The following is a 19493-nucleotide window of genomic DNA, read 5'->3' as shown; positions in this document are numbered from 1 at the left end:
TGCCAACAACCTATCATAGTAACATAGTAAGTTAGGCTGAGAAAAGACACACATTCATCAAGTTCACCCTTTTAACTCTATATATAATCTCTGCCTAACTGCTAGTTGATCCAGAGGAAGGCAAACCCCCATTGACGCCTCTCCAATTTGCTTCAGAGGGGGAAAAAATCCTTCCTGACTTCAAAATGGCAATTGGACCAGTCCCTTGATCATCTTGTACTATGAGCTATCTCCCATAACCCTACAGCTCAGCTTACAGCTCTCACTGTAACTAACCCCTTCCGAATATTTAGCCAGAACCTGTTATCTTCTAATTGGAATGGGTGACCTTGTGTGCGATGGAAAGATAGCATTAGAGAGATTATTAAACAATCCCCTTATATATTTATACATAGTTATCATATCACCCCTTAAGTGCCTCTTCTCCAGAGTGAACATCCCCAATTTGGCCAGTCTTGCCTCATAGCTAAGATTTTCAATACCTTTTACCAGCTTAGTTGCTCTTCTCTGTCCCCTCTCTAATACAATAATGTCCTGTTTGAGTGATGGAGACCAAAACTGTACGACATATTCTAGATGGGGCCTTACAAGTGCTCTATACAGTGGAAGAATGTCCCCTCCTCCCATTACTCTATGCCCCTTTTAATACATCTCAAGACCTTATGTTCCCTTGATGCTGTATAAGTGGATATTTTTACATCCCAGGTGCATGACTTTACATTTATCAACAATGAATCTCATTTGCCACTTAGCTGCCCAGATTGCCAGTTTGTCAAGATCCTGTTGCAAGTGCCACATCCTGGATGGAATTAATTGGGCTGATAGTTTTGTGTCATCTGCAAACACTGATATATTACTTCCAATCCCCTCCCCTAAGTCATTAATGAACAAGTTAAATAAAAGTGGACCCAATACTGAGCCCTGAGGGACCCCACTTAGAACTTGATTTCAAGCAGAGAATGTCCCATTAACAACCACCCTCTGTACCCGATCCTGTAGCCAGTTTCCCATTCATATGCAAATGACTACATTAAGTCCAACAGACCTTAGCAGTCGTTTGTGGGGGATTTTAGCAAAATCCAAATAGATCACAGCCACTCCTCCGCCGGCTGTCCAGCATCTTACTGACCTCATCATAAAAAGCCATCAAATTTGTCTTATCCTTCTTAAAGCCATGCTGATTAATGTTCATAATGTCATTCACTAGGACAACATTTTGAATGTGATCCCTTAACAAACATATAACAATAATTTGCCCACCAAGGATGTCAAACTTACTGGCCTGTATCATCATCCACCTGCCCTAAAACACAAATGTGACATCATAGAACTGGAAGTGATGTCATCCATAAGCAGGCAGGAATCAGGAATAGAAACAGAAAGGGATATTTTGAACAGTAGGTTAGGGTGGATAAATATATGGCAATATGTAGGAGTTGGATCCATACCCAGGTTCTGGAAGAAGATCTGGATCACTTGGCTCTTTGGGCAAGATAAATCAGAGTCTCTGAGAATCCTTACCAGTGCATTATTCTGGACATGCCCCAGCCATAAAGTAAACATTGATATTAGCTGTGCCATAAGGCTCAATAATATCTATTACAGTGGGGTTTCTCCAGGGACTACGATTTCCATAGAAATATAAAGGCAATTAAATTGGCTCTTGAAGGAATTGACCATAGTGTATGTGATGTAGATGTAATAGTGACCTTAGCTGGTAAACTCCACAAGGCAAGGATTGATGTGAGTGATGTATATGTCAGCACTATATAAATTGAGGATAATAATAACCATTTATTTACTTTACACAGTAAAATGTACCCTATGTGCACCATTGCTCCCTGACACAATAGGATTTCATCTTCATTTTGCCGTACAGTGCTTTGCCCTCAAGGAGCGCTATACAAATAAAAATATACATGACTTTAACACATTCCCTCTGACCCCTCTGTGCTCTCAGTTTAATCACCCTGGGTGCTCCTGAGCAATCCATGGGTGCAGGTTGTGGGTGATTTTTATGCAAGAAAAGGCTACTGATGATTATGGAGAAGGAGAGGGTATATGAAAGTGAGATGGTTACTTGGTCAACAGCAACCAAAAGGACCATCTGATGAGGGTGAATGGGGAAGGGAAAATATTGAAGAGAAAGGCTGAAGCCTGGTTGCTGAGCAGAAGATCTTGTAATTGGGGGGGTGTGGTTAGAAAGTACTATGTGATGGTAAAAATGAAATGATCAGGGCTATAAGTTTTGAATTAACTATATTTGTCCTCCAAGGGACAAATAGGACTCCCAGATGCTGAAGGATAAATTCATCTTTTGCACTACCCTAAAATGAGAAGTTTTGTAGGGGCCACAAACATATCTGCAAAATGAAGGTGCTCAGTCCAGCATCTCCTTTCCATTATATCCACCATATGTCTAAAGTTCATGTTGAATAGAGTAGGACATGGAGCCCAATGAGCTCCAATCTGCAGGGCTCCAATTGTCCTGAGTGGGTAATACTGCACTGTGTATTAATCCAGTGGTTTGTCTTTAGGGGTAACTGCCCAGTTATAGTATAGTGTTGTCCTGCAAGGCAGTAGTTGTTTAGTTTAGGAAGAAGAATGAAGGATAGCAGGTATAGTAAGGCCAAATGGCAACAATAGCCCAGATGGTGACAGTAGGACAAGATGGTGCCGAAATGCATTATATTAGTAGTGCCCAACCTCCAAACCTGTTGATGTGGAACTCCCAGATTTTGCAGCTCTACAGGATAGGTTGGAACTTGTTTTTCCCTGGGTCTTCTCACTGTTCTCAGTGTGGTGCGAAAGTGAAAAACTCACTAATTATTTATCTAGAATAGCTCCATGTTAGCACTGATCCAGTAACCCATAGCGTGTCCCTTGTATGACCCTCCACAGTGAAAGTGGCCTTCAGAAAAGCTGTCCCTGTATTTAAAGGAAAAAGGATAAAGGAAAGACATAGCGCAGCTGATATTCCCTTTCCAAGGTCCTGCTCATGATATCCTGTATGTAATCAGAAGATTTATGGGACCTTGGAAATAGGATGTTTGGCCTAAAACCCTAGGTTTTTCTTCTATATACAGCCACATGTGTAAGGCAGTGTATAATAGAGGCTTCATCATGACCCTACATACTATTCCTGTGCCCCCAGCAGGTTGCCCAATGCCTAAACACAGACTAGAAGATTCTGAAGTGCAAACCAGTGACTGGAGTGATACGGAGACACTAGAACAGGCGTGAAAATACAAGGGCATGGACAAGACAAAGACACCAACAGGGAGAAAACCATGAGAGGTGCGAGAGTTAGGAAAGTAACCATATGCATAGCTAGCCATTTTTGTTTCCCTCCCCGTCCCAAAAAACTATTCAGAGGGGCCCGGCACACACAGCAAACCGGCTGCGCTCCTCGCTTGATTTTTAGGCTTCAAAGTGGCTGGGGGCATTTCTGTGCAGCAGACCCTGTGATACAGGTCCCCCGTCCCCTGGGCAGTGGTGTAACTATTCGGAGCCAAGCCCCCCACCAAAGAAAATCGTGGAAGGGGCCTTGGCACACTTGGTCCCCTGCCCACTCTCCACCCATCTGCATCCCCGCCCATTCCTCCGCTCATTCGGCTTAATCTCTGGGAAAATGTGATGAAAGGTGGCGACAAATCTTCTGTGTGCCATTGCCCTTATAGGTAAAAGACCTGTTGCATAATCCTGATATCTAATATGATCAATTCTGCAGAGTTTTGTCCACTTCTGGATCCTGTGACAGTCAGGGGGTGAATAAGAATATTGTGTATTTTTAGGGCAGCGTTACAATCACATTACTGTGACACCAGGGTGTAACTTTATGCTTTCGTCCCAGAATCACTTTCCTGGTTTTAAAGGAGAAAGAATGGCAATTACACCTAACTTTTGGTACCCCCAAACGATTGTATTTACTTACCCCCCCACTACTACTGCTGTTTCCCGTATAAAACCCTTCTCTCTTGCGACTCCTTATTTTTGGAATGCCATTCCTGAATCTCTCAGGAGAGAATCCTCCTTCAATGTTTTTAAAACAAAACTCAAAAACTACCTCTGAGAGCACCTGGATAACACCTGAACTGGCACTTATATAACAGTGTAACAAACTGTAACCCACAGCACCTTAATACCCCTCTGAATTGTGTCTGTATGTTACCCTCCCATTTAGACTGTAAGCCCTACGGGGTAAGGTCCTCTAGCCTCTTGTTTCCTTGACACTGAGCACTTAATCTGGATTGTAATTATATTTTTTATATTTATGTGAATTGTATTTCTAATAATGCACTTATTGTTACTTTTTATTCCAATGACCCCTTGTTTGTTACTACTAATTTATTGTTTTGTTGTACAGTGCTTTGCCCTCAAGGAGCGCTTTACAGTGAGCACTACGAACCGATCCTCTTCCGAGTTCTTCTGTCTTCTTGCGGCTGCACATGCGCAGTAGAGCGAAGAGCCGAACTTTAACGAAAAAGCTGAATATTTATTTCTTCTGTGCATTCGTCTGCCTTGAGAAATGTAAAAATCGAAGAAGAAGGAGACCGATCGGAGGAACCCTGGGCCGGTGCAGATGTCTGTTGATAGGAGCACCCGCCCGGGGTGTCAGGTAAGTAAATACGATCACTTGGGTTTGACTAACTTTTGGCACCCTCAATGTAAATTGCCTTTCCTTCTCCTTTAAAGGCACAGTTCAGTGTAAAAATAAAACTAGGTTAATAGATAGGCTTCCTACTTTTCAGCTCTCTAACTCTGAGTTAGTCAGTGACTATAAGGGGGGCCACATGGGACATAACTGTTCAGTGAGTTTTCAATTGATCCTCAGCTTTCAGCCCAGATTCAAAAGCAACAGTTATGATCCATGTGGCCCCCCCTCATGTCACTGATTGGGCACAGCCTATCTATTTACCCAGTTTTTATTTTTATACTGAACAATTCCTTTAAAACGTATAGCCCTGCCAAGAACTCACTGAAACAGCTGTAGTTACTGGGCAAATAAAGCCAAGCAGTGTTTCCTTTAAGCTTGAGCATTTGCACACAAGTTACAACACCAGCACACACAAGTTACGACACCAGCACACACAAGTTACGACACCAGCACACACAAGTTACAACACCAGCACACACAAGTTACGACACCAGCACACTCAAGTTACGACACCAGCACACACAAGTTACGACACCAGCACACACAAGTTACAACACCAGCACACACAAGTTACGACACCAGCACACACAAGTTACAACACCAGCACACACAAGTTACGACACCAGCACACACAAGTTACGACACCAGCACACACAATTTACGACACCAGCACACACAAGTTACGACACCAGCACACACAAGTTACGACACCAGCACACACAAGTTACAACACCAGCACACACACGTTACAACACCAGCACACACAAGTTACAACACCAGCACACACAAGTTACAACACCAGCACACACAAGTTACAACACCAGCACACACAAGTTACAACACCAGCACACACAAGTTACAACACCAGCACACACAAGTTACAACACCAGCACACACAAGTTACAACACCAGCACACACAAGTTACAACACCAGCACACACAAGTTACAACACCACACAGTTACAACACCAGCACACACAAGTTACAACACCAGCACACACAAGTTACAACACCAGCACACACACGTTAACAAGTTACAACACCAGCACACACACGTTACAACACCAGCACACACAAGTTACAACACCAGCACACACAAGTTACAACACCAGCACACACAAGTTACAACACCAGCACACACACGTTACAACACCAGCACACACAAGTTACAACACCAGCACACACACGTTACAACACCAGCACACACAAGTTACAACACCAGCACACACAACCCCACTACTTCTACTATTGTCTATTGACTTTCATTTTCACTTCCTTTTGGAACTATTTTTTTTTTTTTTTTTTTAACATGAGAGAATTACATTATCCTGTAGTTAACTTCCTCCTCTCTATGTTTTCTGCTTTGACATTGTTATAGAATGAATCCCCCCACCCAATGGAAAGTACAGCGGAAAGACACCCGTTTCCTTTTTCTCCTTCTGCCTCTTATAGTTAAAGGCATATAGGATACGTGAAAAACCCCTAAACTTGTTGTCAATAATAAATAATATTTGGTGTTAATTTGGGCAACAAATTAATTTAATCCTCAAAAAAGGCCCCTGTTTCAAATGAGGGTGGGTGTGTTCTTACAATCCCTTCCAGAAGCACAGTAGGAGTGGGACAGCCAATCACAACTCTGCAGTCACACACACAAAGACAGGCTTCAGTTCCCTATGAGGTCAGCCTGGCTGCTGATTGGTTCCTATGCTACAGTGCAGTGTGCTGAATGCAACAGGCTCCCCTGCACAGCCTGGGAAAGGAAGCAGCAGAAAGTGGAACAGATGGGCGAAACTAGTACGGTTTTTGCAGAAACTTTCAATACTTTTTAAAGCAATTTCCTTCTATATTTAAATGAGTATAATGAAGGGGCACATTCTTGTTTTTCACATTATTTGTCTCCTTTAAAAAGCCATTCTATATAAAGTAAAAAAAAACAAAACATTCCATATACCGTACATACCCCCTCTAATTCCTCCCAGTCGTCTTAATTATTATTTCTATGTTCACATAATTATCTTTTAAATATTCCTATCTTGCCAATATAGATTTTCCTCCTATTTAAGCTTTCCTTTTTCCCTACATCCCAACCCAGTCTTCTACATATACCAGCCACCCATTCCCCACCTTATTATATTGCTGCCCCCCTATCCCATACCTACACCATCTCCACCATCATGTCCCAGACTTTCTAATGTATCTCCCTACTTACCTATCTCAGTTCTCTTCCATTATTACTTCCACGTGCCAGTCTTCCCTGTATCCCAGTCTTGTATATTATTGTCTTTCTGTAGCTTCCGTACTACATTCCTGCCTTCCTATTTCAGCTTTTCCTTATTTCTTCCAACCCTTCCTGGCTTTCCTATATCCTTTATCCCTACCTCTCCGTGCCTCACTTTTCATTTATTGTATCTCTACCTAGTTCTAGTCCTACCATGTATCCATACCTGCGAAAGCCAATGTTTTCTATATTCCAATCTACCAGCATATTACTGAATTCCTACTTGCTTATGATATGTTACTTATATCTCAATATTTCCATATTTGTTTTATTATTCATACCATAGGGCAGGGATGCTGACCTTTTTCAACCGTGAGCAACATTCAGATGTAAAAAGAATTGGGGAGCAACAAAAGCATGAAAAATGTTCCTGGTGCCAAATAAGGGCTGTGATTGACTATTGGTAGCCCCTATATGGACTGGTAGCCTAAAGGAGACTCTGGCAGTACAACTTGCTTTCTGCAAGGAAAGATTTAACTGCAAATATGCTGCTATGTAAAAGATTGGCCCCTGAGCTGGATTTGAACTCTTGACCTATGGTTCACTCTGTTAAAACCACAGGAATTCACTACTCCAGTAGATGAATGGGGGAAAGACAGTCAGCTGTTGCCGAAATAGCTCAGTTGGGAGAGCGTTAGACTGAAGATCTAAAGGTCCCTGGTTCGATCCCGGGTTTCGGCAAGTGGAATCGCTTGTTTTAAGTCCATGGTTCACGATTTCCCCAAGCCCACTTTTCCAGTCTTACGGTTTCCAGTAAACCACTGGTTTTTTTTTTACAATTCTTTAATTAAGGAGTGTTCAAATCAGTATAAAACATTGGATGTGGTGGTACATTTTGAGCATATCATTAATGGAACAGAAACTTCAACAAATAAAGTTAACTCAGAGTAACCTGAGCTGTTGTGTCATTTATAATAGAAACAGTAAAGAAGCCATTGTACCGTATGAAACAATAGGAATTACAGCAAGTGTTAGATGGTTATCAAGAGCATGAGGGGGGGAAGGGGTAAAATTTGGGGAGGGTCAGTCTTATTAATATATGTCCTCAAATTCTATCTATCTACCACATATTTAAGGTCATCCTTTCAATAACCCCACTCACTCATGGCCAAAGTTTCAATATTCCCATTTGCCAAGCATAAGCTCCCAGTATTCCCAAGACTATTTTGCTTTTCACTTTGTCAGTCTTCCAACATTCCTACCATTATATGGGTCATGCTCATATTTAAAGGGGAGGTTTGCCTTTAGTGAACTGCTGCCAATAGCACATTAGCTGTCATATTAAATGAAATAAACCAGGATGAATAAGAAATATTATATTAGCACCCTCATTCGAATAAGCACTAAGTAGAGTTGCCACCTTCTCTGGCCTTCCATTCTCTGTTATCCAAATTCAATGTTTATAGCACTGGTACTTAGTATCATTTTACTGGCCATTTAGGTAAAACACTGGCTAGGAGTAACACTAGACTAAGTAATGGTGTATAAATAAATGAGGAACAGATGGTACATGGGCAGTAGGGTTTGATGATGTGCTGCCCGGACTCCTCCTCATTTGGGCTTTTCCAGGTATAAGTCACTGGGCACTTTAAGACTATGATCATTGCATGCACATCTGTCCTAATGTTGTTAGAGTCTCCCCATCCACATAAAGCAGGATTATCCAACCTACGATGCTTTAACTCGGAGCAATTCCACACAAAGTTCCGCCCTGAGACAGGCCAGCTGTTGAGAAGCTAAACTTAGGGCTCGTCACTAATTATCCAGCAGAAAATGAGCTTCCCTGGCTGTAATATAAGCTGATGCTACAGGTTTGCTGATTATTAAATTCTGATGCTAATTGCACTGGTTTCTGTTCTGCCATGTAGTAATGTAGAGCATGTTCAGTGAATCAGCAGAAAAGAAGATGGGGAGCTACTGGGGCATCTTTGGAGACACAGATCTTTACTGCTAAAGGGCTGTGGTTGCCTTGGGCTGGTACAGAAGCCCAAAACATCATGTACAACATTTCTAGTCTACACATTCAAGACTAGTTCACATGCGCAGTACGAGGCATTTACCGGTAAGGATCTTCTGAGCTTGCGCCGATAGTCACGAAGTTTCTGAAAAAAAGATCGGAAACTTCGCGACTTTCGGGCGCATGCGCAGTTGGAGGCATTTTCCGGTACATTGCTACTGCGCATGCGCCCCAAAGTCACAAAAAAATTTCGATCTTTTTTTCCGGAAACCTCGTGACTTTCAGCGCATGCGCAGAAGATCCTTACTGGTAAATGCCTCGTACTGCGCATGCGCCAAAAAACGCCGGGCAAAGCAGGAAGAAGAGCGCTCGGGAGAAGATGGCTGCTGCAAACTCAGCAGCAGAGGACCTGCGCCAAGGGGGGTAACAAGTTAGGGGCATTTGCCCAGGGAGGGCAGGCAGGCCGGGGGGGAAGAAGGAGGGAGGGGGGCCTACACAGGGGAGGGGGGAAGGGTTTTTTCCCCGTGCAGGTTGACTTCCCCTTTAACAGACCTGACTTTGCTGGGGAACCAAGACTGTTGCAACATTATTTAAAAAGTAACAAGCAGGAGTTAACAGTGTCGGACTGCGATACCAGGGGCCCACCAGAAAATCTTAGGCTGAGGGCCCACTTTCCAAACTATCCTTTCCTCACTCAACCTCTTTATTCTCCTAGTCTCTTTTCTCAACATACTATACTCTATTCTTCCATTATTAAGCCTCTGTGTTCCCATAAAGAAATAGGGAATGACCATGAAATAGGCCAAATGATTAGAAGCAAGAGGCCCACTGACACCTGGGCCCACCGGGAGTTTTCCTGGTATCCCGGTGGGCCAGTCTGACACTGGGAGTTAAGCACATGTTGCCTTCAATATCAACTGTTTTTACTAATAAATGTAAAAGCCAAGACATTGATAGACAGAAGTTAGCAGGTGGGCACAGGTACTTACAGGAAAACACAGGACTGGCTCGTTGGTCTAGGGGTATGATTCTCGCTTTGGGTGCGAGAGGTCCCGGGTTCAAATCCCGGACGAGCCCTGGGTTTTGCAAAGACAAGGTCAGCATTGGACTTAAACTCAACAAGGTTCAATTTTTGTTGTGGGTGATTGGAAGTAGGACTACTATTTGTTAGTGAGAAAATATTTTTTTTGTGTGCTATATTTCTTGAAGATAAATCTTTAGCTCTGTGTGTGTATATATGTATGTCAGTGTATATGTGTGTGTGTCAGTGTATAAGTGTGTGTATGTAGTATAAGTGTGATGTTTCAGACTGGAGTTGCTTTGTGTACATTCAGTTGGTTTTGCTGAGACAAGCTTTGTTTGTGAGATCGGAGCCCTTTTGGCAGGGGATATCTGATCCGGGTGCCAAGGAATTTATTGTTGCTCATGATGTGAGTCTGGAGTTGGACGCTGCACATATAACGAAGCTCCCAACAACAAACAATCTCTGTTATGTGCTGCCCCCTCAGCAGTTGTCGTCCATGTGATTGAGCTCAGCCAAACGTTCCATTATACATTCCCAGCACAGCTGCGCCGACACACAGTCCCCCCCCTATATTTACTCTCTATCTGCCGCCTCTTACACTACACGATTGGGACGCACGAGGGGTCGTGGTGTAAATGTATCCGTCAGTACCACATCAGGCCTAGAGCCAAGCCGTGCTTTTAATATCCATTTAGTATGGATTTTGTTTTCAAGTAAAAGAATTAGGAAGAACAAAATATTGTTTGTTAATTAGGGTACAAAAAACAAGTATTCATAGTAACAATAACATTTGGGTTAAAGAGGTTGTTCACCTTTAAATTAACTGTTAGTGTGATGTAGAGAGTGATATTCTCAGACAATTTGCAATTGGTTTTCATTTTTTATTATTTGTGGTTTTTGAGTTATTTAGCTTTTTATTCAGCAGCTCTCCAGTTTGCAATTTCAGCCATCTGGTTGCTAGGGTTCACATTACCCTAGTGACCATGCACTTATGAATAAGAGACTGGAATATGAATAGGAGAGGCCTGAATAGAAAGATGAGTAATAAAAAGTTGCAATAACAATACATTTGTAGCCTTACAGAGCATTTGTTTTTTAGATGGGGTCAGTGACCCCCATTTTAAAGCTGAAAAGAGTCAGAAGAAGAATGCAAATAATGTTAAAAAACTATAAAAAAAAATGAAGACCAATTGAAAAGTTGCTTAGCATTGGCTATTGTATAAATAAATAATAGTTAATGTAAAGGTAAGTGTAGGTAAAAGTGTATATTGTAAGATATCGGTGTATTGTTCTTTGTTTGTGGTTGTCTCAAGTCAATCCATAGGAAAAAAGAAGTTGCGTGTTTAACTAATAGGAGTGGTGGAGATATCAGAGAGAGTCATCGTTGTTTTCCTGGTCACTGTGGCTAGTCTCTCTCAGAATGTCAAGCCTCTTTCAGAATGTGACAAGTTGCCTGTGGAGATGTTACAAAAATTGCCCAGGACATTATGAATTGTATAGACTGCCCTGTCTGAGATTTCCAATATTCATTGACTTTCCCCCAAAATGTTCCTAAATATTTATCTTCTATCCTATTAATAACATTGGGATCAATCATCATTTGATGGCAGCCATAAGTGTTGCATAGAGTCTCTTCCCCAAATATACATTAGGTTACTAGCCAGCCCTGAACTGGGAGCATTGTCAGACTGTGGGTCCAGGGCCGAATGGGCTACCACCTCAGGGCCCCCCAGTCAGTACCCAGTGCCACAATTATCTCCCTGCTCCCCTCCTGCTCATACCTTTCATTTCTAGCCTGACACCCGTGATCAGGAGAGGTGAGGGGGAGCACAGTGAACATACAGCGTCTTCAGCAGGGTACGGGTCTGGGTTGGTGGAGGCCACTGGATTTTATTCCCGGTGTCCCACCAGCCCAGGCATTTCAAGTACAACGAGGTCCAAACAGCCCACACTAGCCCAAAAACTAGTGACTGGCAGGCCCGGACTGGCAATCTGTGGGTTCTGGCAAATGCTGTTGTAAGATGCCATAGACACGGGAGTTTTAGGACCATGTGCCCTGAAGAAGCCAAGTAAATGCCGCCCCCCTCACTTAGATTTTTTATGTGGAAGCATGATGAGCGGGGGCTGCATTGCTAGTGTACAGAGCCCAGTGGTGTTCTCTGCGCTAGAAGACCGAAAATTCTGATTTAATGATCAGAATTTTGGCTCTTTAGGTTATCAGGAGCTGTTTTTTGCCTCTCCTGGAAACTTACGGGCTGCTGCCACCTAATTCAAGTTTCTCAACTCTCCTCAGTAGAGCCCCTGCATGGACAGTAACTATTTAGTGAGCTGGTGGGGGCTGTTTGGCGATGTTATACTAGAAATGCCAGGGCCTATTCTGACTCCCATTCCAGACCTGCTCTATAGCATCTTACAGCAACCCCTCTTGCATTTGCCAGAACTCACAGATTGCCAGTCCGGGCCTGATACCTAGCCTTTTTATTTCCCCTCTACCAATTACCTCTAGGGGAGGCCTAACCAAGCAGCATTCACATACCCCCAGCATTTTGGAAATAGAAAGAGGGAGAAAAAGCTTTGCCTCGCGGAGTGTGGCATTTTTTTTCTGGCCATGCCCGTTTTGTGGCCACACCCCCTGATTACCATGGTAATTTTACAAAATTTAGCAGGTTATGAAAGTCTGAACACATTTCTGTGGTTTTTATGAGTTATTACAGTTTTGCTAATGAAGGTGAATTGCCCTTTAAGCTGCAGGTCACAGTTTCCCCAAAGAGACCTGCTTATCTTAAATTGTTGTAATTGCTTCTTTGCTTATCTTAAATTGTTACAAAAGTATCTAAGTGCACCTGACACTTATTCTGGGCTCTTTGCCAAAAGCCAATTAAGTTTTCAAAATGTTGTATCTTTTTCTGGCTGTTCAGTGCAGGAGATCAAAGAGAAAGTCTGGACATTTCAGTAACAATCCAGGATTGTGGGCTGAGCTGTCACAATTGGTACTGTCCCATGAAAAACGGGACAGTTGGGAGGTATGCATTCATCAGAAAAAAGGTTTAAATACACCCAATAACAGTAATACCAGTGAGCAACACAGAGCGATCCTCCGCGCATGCGAAGTAGAACGAAAAGTCGAACTTTAACTGAAAAGTCGGCTATTTCATTCAACTGCGCATGCGTCTGCCCCAGGAAATTTGAAGAAAGAGGAAGATGGAAGAGGATCACTCCGTGGTGCTCACTGGTATAACCTCAGGTCGGTGCAGTTTTCTGCTGATAGGAGCACCAGCCCGGGGTTTCAGGTAAGTAGATACAATCACTTGGGGTGCCTAACATGTGGCACCCCCAAGTTCACGAAGACTGTCATTCTCCTTTAAAAAAAGGATATAAAAGTGACTAATCCAACACATCTAATTATACCCATAAACCTAGACCACTATCCCCCCTACAGGAGGCCAAACCAATAGCAAAAAAAGTCAATTTGTTGTTATCAGGAAGCCCCATAAAATTGTCACTGTCCATTAAATCCTTGAGGTCTTCAAAAATGAAACTGCAATGTGTAAGGATGAGAATAAATATCCTAAATGTCTGTAGAAAATGTAAAGTTAGGTGATACCTTTTATTGGCTAAATGAATAAGTAAACATTGCAAGTTTTCAGAGCACCCCGGCCCCTTCGACAGGTAAAATACAAATGAAAGGCTGAAAGGCACATTATATGTATATACTGTAAGGGCAGGGGCACACGGGCAGATTCGGAGATTTAGTCACCTGGCGACTAATCGCTTCTTCTTCGGGATGGACTGCCTTCCCCCTGACTTTCGCCTGCTATAATGAGAAAACGCCAGCGCAATGTCACTCGCACCTCTTCGATTTCCGAAGTCACCTCACGAGGAAACTTCGGGCGACTCCGGAAATTGAATCGACGCGAGTGCATTGGCGCTGGCATCTTAAAACTAAATGTCTGTAATCTGTTTAGATAAGAAAGCCCAACCTAGAGGGTTGCTGCCATCTACTGACCAAAATGAAATGACATTTACTGAACTATGTTTTATACCTTACATGTGTATTACAGAAAACATTTGACAGTCATTTCTCTTTTTTTGTGACAGATTTTCAAGAGTATGGCCATACGCTCATTTGGCAATGCTGCCAAACATAAAGATCTTATCCTGATTCGGCTACCTACATGCTGGGCCAATAATATCAATGGTTTGGCTACCAAGTCAATGATCAGATCATAATAGTGGCCTCGGGAGGGCTGTCAGGAGAGAACTCCATCAGGAGGATTTTAACACTTACTTGATCTTGTCAATTTCAGACAGTTATCATCCTGGCAGGCAATTGGGAGTGCTCAAATTCGCTGCCAACTAGGTCTGGAGGTTCAATTTAGCATCTTTTATAAATTAGAGTGAATTATTTATTACTCATTATATAATTCGTGTCCGTAGCATAGCCAATGTTTTCACAAAATATCCATGAACCCTAAAACCCAAATAATCATGTAATAAAAATGATTGTTTTATATAGTATCAAGTACAGCCAACAGATGGCAGGATGAGTCCAAACTGGAGATGAACTTGGCTTTTATAAGCAGCAAATATGTATATGTATATATATATATATACATATATATATATATATATATATATATATATATATATATATATATATATATATATATATATATATATACACGTACATGTACTGCCAGTGGTGTCCTTATGTTGTTGCACAAAGTGGCCGGGAAGAGTTGAGGGGACCATACAGGTTGACGCAAACGTTAGCAGCTTATTGGTCCATGTACTCTGCTCATGCCCAGTATTTGATTAGAGGTACATGCTGCTGGGCAAGATGCTCTGCTGATGGCTCAGTGCTCCTCCCCTAATTATTAAAATTGTTGACCTGGTCCTAATACTATTCATTGAACCTGATGTGGTCTCCCACCAAAATCAGCCAAAAATCCACTCATGAATGACTTTGTCAAGCAAGTGACGTCTCTGTGTTTGGCTAGCTAATGTATAATCATCTATGGCTTTGCTACAAAGTGCCAGCTTGCCATCCATCATGTTTAGCCTGTTATGTCTATGTAAAACCTGCTAGTTGTTCCATAAAGAAAGATATATTTAATTCATAACAACAATGTGACAAAGTGATGACAAGCAGTTAACATAGTGAGTCTGTAAGAGTTTAGGTGTTAGGCAGCTATGCCACCTAACAGAAGACTCTAGAAAAGACTGAGGACGATACAAGCAGCTGACAATCTAAGCTTAGAACAGGCAAGGGCATGTTGGCAACACTAGAGCAGGTCCAAATCAGGAGTGGAAATGCAGAAACAGTGACTAGAACTGGCCTTAGGTCAGGCAACAAACAAGTAGGAGAAGCCTAGCTCAGGACAGCTAATTTTCTATACATATTTATAGTGACATTTCCACATATAATACCCCAGAACACATGGCAGATAAATACAGTGCCAATTCTATATATAATGCCCCAGTACACACGGCAGGATAAATACAGCATCAAATTAATCCATAATAACCTCAAATCATATTGTGGGCCAAATGCACTGCCAATTGTATGGGGAATACCTCCGGCAGGATACATTCAGCACCAACTCCATGTGTGACACTTCTTATAGCTCATAACAAGAAAAGGGTCACTTCTATGCAATAATTCCTCCATCCTGTACATGGTATTGTTATTGATTGGGGGTGGGAGTTATGCTTCCCAAGCCTTCATGGCAGGATAAATACAGTGCCATTTCCATATATAATACCCCAGAACACACAGCAGGATAAATACAGTGCCATTTCCATATATAATACCCCAGAACACACAGCAGGATAAATACAGTGCCATTTCCATATATAATACCCCAGAACACATGGCAGGATAAATACAGTGCCAATTCCATATATAATACCCCAGAACACACGGCAGGATAAATACAGTGCCGATTCCATGTATAATACCCCAGAACACACGGCAGGATAAATACAGTGCCGATTCCATGTATAATACCCCAGAACACATGGCAGGATAAATACAGTGCCAATTCCATATATAATACCCCAGAACACACGGCAGGATAAATAAAGTGCCATTTGCATGATTAATATCCCAGAACGCATGGCAGGATAAATACAGTACCAATTCCATGTATAATACCCCAGAACACACAGCAGGATAAATACAGTGCCAATTCCATATATAATACCCCAGAACACACAGCAGGATAAAAACAGTGCCAATTCCATATATAATACCCCAGAACACATGGCAGATAAATACAGTGCCAATTCCATGTATAATACCCCAGAACACACGGCAGGATAAATACAGTGCCAATTCCATGTATAATACCCCAGAACACACAGCAGGATAAATACAGTGCCAATTCCATGTATAATACCCCAGAACACACGGCAGGATAAAAACAGTGCCAATTCCATATATAATACCCCAGAACACATGGCAGGATAAATACAGTTAGGGAAGAAGCACACCAGTTCAGCTAGGCAATGCCTTCAGAAGTATTAAACGCACAAGCTTTCGGGGTCCAACCCCTTCCTCAGGTGCAACACACATTAGTGAATACAACACAATTTAAATGCTTCATGTAGTCCCATGTAGTTTGACATTAACCTGTATAAAAGTTACAAAACAATCTGAATTCAAAAGCAGTCCTCATATTTCCTAATCTGAAAAAATGCAACACTAAATACATCATTTAAAACCATTGTTACAACGTAACATTCAAAAGATTAATCCCTGAGGAGAAAGAGAATCTACTCTTTTGATCCATGCCACCTCCCTCCTTAGTAATTGCTGGCTAATATTGCCACCCCTGGGCAACTTCACTTGTTCCAATACAGTCCATCTCATTTGGGCTACAGTGTGCTTTGCATAATAAAAATGTTTTGCAACAGATAACTCCGCTATACAGTTTCCTAATTTTTCATTTTTTCATTCTCTGGGTTATAATTGCGTATGTTGCTCTTATGTTCATTTAAACGGGTTTTAATACTCCTCATTGTCTGCCCTATATAAGGCAGCCCACATGGGCATTTTATTAAATAAATTACTCCCGTGAAGTGCCCTTTAATCTGTGAGCTTTAAATGGTGATCTCCATGACTTGGAAAATCTTCTAGATAAGCTCATAGCCTGCACTGAGCAATAGCTTAAATCTATGCCAGCCTAGGTACTTATCTGAAGTGAGCAAAATTTTGTTGGAAAATGTTTAGGTACAGAGGCATCTTGGAGAAACGTTCTGTGCCCAAACGACTTCTTAAAAATAAAGCCAAGTGAAACAAAAATAGAATAATATTTAAAAATCTTATTGAACGTGACTAATCCATCAAAACCAGTGATATTTCTATGTACGTTCTACTTTCAATGTGTAACAGTTGCTAGATGAATGTAGCCTCGGGCAATTTGCAAATGTAAACAGATCAAACACGTTTAATCACTATAATTTGTTACAGATGTGTGCCATGCATTCATACGGCACTGCTCTGCCAGTTCCTGGGATTATCTACAGTCGGATGAATAAAATTTGATATTTTGATTGAGGAGCGGCTGCTCCTACTGTTCTTGAATCCTGGTTACAATGGCATCCGATGCTCTGAAGCAAGAACTGAACTGCTCAATATGCCTGAATACTTATGAAGATCCTACGACGTTGCCATGTGGACATACATTCTGCCAAAGATGTATCAGTGGAGCAGAGAGGAGCCGAGGATGCTACCAGGCAGTCTCTTGCCCAGAATGCAGGTACAGGTTTCCAGCAAACCTTCAACTCAACAAGAACACCAAACTGTGCAACATAGTGGAACATATGGCTTCTGTGCAATCCAAACCCGGCACCATGAACGATTGTTCTTACTGTGGAGGAAGTTCCATAACTCTGTGCTTGCTCTGTGAGGTGTATCTGTGTGAAGGCCACGGAAATACACACAATAAAACAGTAGAGCATGTCCTTACTGAGGTCAACACTAACCTGGACACCCGAAAGTGCTCTGTCCACCAGGAGCTCCTGAGGTTCTACTGCTGTGAAGAAGATGTCTGTATCTGTGCATCCTGTTGTCTGTTTGGTGACCACGTGGGGCATACATTTGTCACACTTCAGGAGATTTCCAAAAATCAAAAGGCAATTCTTAAAAATGTTGAGAATTTACTGACAGCAGAGAAACACCTGAAGGAAATTAAACTGGAAGAAATGAAGGGACACAACAAGGAGAGTCAGGAGAAGATGAGAATTGGAGTGACTGGTCTGTTTGGGGATATAAGGAGAGAACTAGAGGTGTTGGAGCACAAAGTCCTCTGTGAGGTCTCCAAGCAGGAAGAAGATGTATGTGCACAAATCTCTACCTTAATCAAGAAGCTGGAAGAGGAGAAATCAAAACTCAGTGCCCAGATATTGGACATCAACCACCTTGGTCAAAGCACCGATCCCATGACAGTTTTGGAGAACTGTGGCTATACCATCTGTAGGGCAAATGAGTTATTAATGGGTTCTGAAGATACCGCTGAACCTAAAGCAATGGACGAGGTGCTAATCAAGGTGGCGTTGCAGTCAGGCCTACATGATTTCTTAACAAATTTGCCACGGCTACAGAAAGTTCGAGGATTTCATGCACAGGACGCCTCACTTTCACACATCACGTTGGAACTAAACGGCATGTTCAGCCAGTTGCTCATTTCTGATGATATCTCTCATACATCTAATTTATTGCAGACTCTCTCCTTGGATGGGACTCCCTACAGTAGTGCATATCAGACCTTAAGCTCAACAGCCATATCTTCTGGAGAACATTACTGGGAAGTAGAGACTAAGGGATTGCTAGAGTGGGGGGTTGGAATGGCATATCGTAGAGCAGAAGGGAGCAAGTTGGGCTTTAACAGAGATTCATGGTGCCTTTACCTGTCTGCCATCGGGGAGTATAGAGCAGTGCATGATTGTAATGAAATGACCCTTCCCTTTCACCCTCCAATAAGAACCCTAGGGATATACCTGGATTATGAGGCCGGGGTCCTGTCATTTTATCACCTTTCTGACACAGTGACTCTTCTCCATACCTTCTCTGTTACGTTTAGTGAACCCCTCCACCCAGCATATTTCATTGACAATATTGGCTGGGCGCATCACTGTAGCAAGTGAGATGTGGAATTCATGGCATTCATAGAAGTTTTGTGTAACTTTGTTAAATAACATTCACTTAGGACTTCCATGACCACAGATATCTTTAAGATCTGAGTCCAACAGTTTTTACAGGAGCCACGGAACTGGGGTTGCTGCCTCTGACCTCTACAAAAAAAAAAGACAAGGTTGTGGACTAATGGGAGCGGGCTGATAACATGGGGGCAGACTGGTCGTGTATGGGGGTGTGGTTGTGATATTGGTGGGAGCAGAGGTGAGATATTGGAGGTATTGGCCAGATTTTTGTTCAGGTTTCACAATGCTGATACCAAACCTGTACCAAACAACCACCCAAAAAAACTGAACTGTTGAGTGGCAACCCTACATGGAACTTCCAAGCTGAATTCTAACACCCTCATATTTAAAGTAAGACATATATTATTTTTAA

At 42.2% G+C, this 19493-nt stretch overlaps 1 protein-coding gene and 2 non-coding genes across 3 annotated transcripts; all 3 read left to right on the top strand.

Moving 5' to 3' along the window:
• Nucleotides 1-7543: 7543 nt before the first annotated feature.
• On the top strand, nucleotides 7544-7616 carry trnaf-gaa. Its single transcript has one exon. It is a non-coding gene; the product is annotated as a tRNA-Phe (tRNA).
• Nucleotides 7617-9897: 2281 nt separating this feature from the next.
• trnap-ugg lies at nucleotides 9898-9969 on the top strand. Its single transcript has one exon. It is a non-coding gene; the product is annotated as a tRNA-Pro (tRNA).
• A 7546-nt stretch (nucleotides 9970-17515) lies between these two features.
• On the top strand, nucleotides 17516-19066 carry LOC108710641 (nuclear factor 7, brain-like). Its single transcript, XM_018251756.2, has one exon. It carries the CDS (start codon nucleotides 17516-17518, stop codon nucleotides 19064-19066), a length of 1551 nt encoding a protein of 516 aa, XP_018107245.1.
• Nucleotides 19067-19493: the final 427 nt, after the last annotated feature.

The sequence above is a fragment of the Xenopus laevis genome, chromosome 3L (genome assembly GCF_017654675.1).
Source record: "Xenopus laevis strain J_2021 chromosome 3L, Xenopus_laevis_v10.1, whole genome shotgun sequence".
In the NCBI taxonomy this organism is placed as follows: Eukaryota; Metazoa; Chordata; class Amphibia; order Anura; family Pipidae; genus Xenopus; species Xenopus laevis.
Note: the sequence above shows the minus strand (reverse complement) of the source record. Positions and strands in the feature narration are given on the sequence as shown.

Excerpts from the sequence above, each read along its gene's own strand:
- LOC108710641 (XM_018251756.2), top strand. The coding sequence starts at position 17,516 with ATGGCATCCGATGCTCTGAAGCAAGAACTGAACTGCTCAATATGCCTG.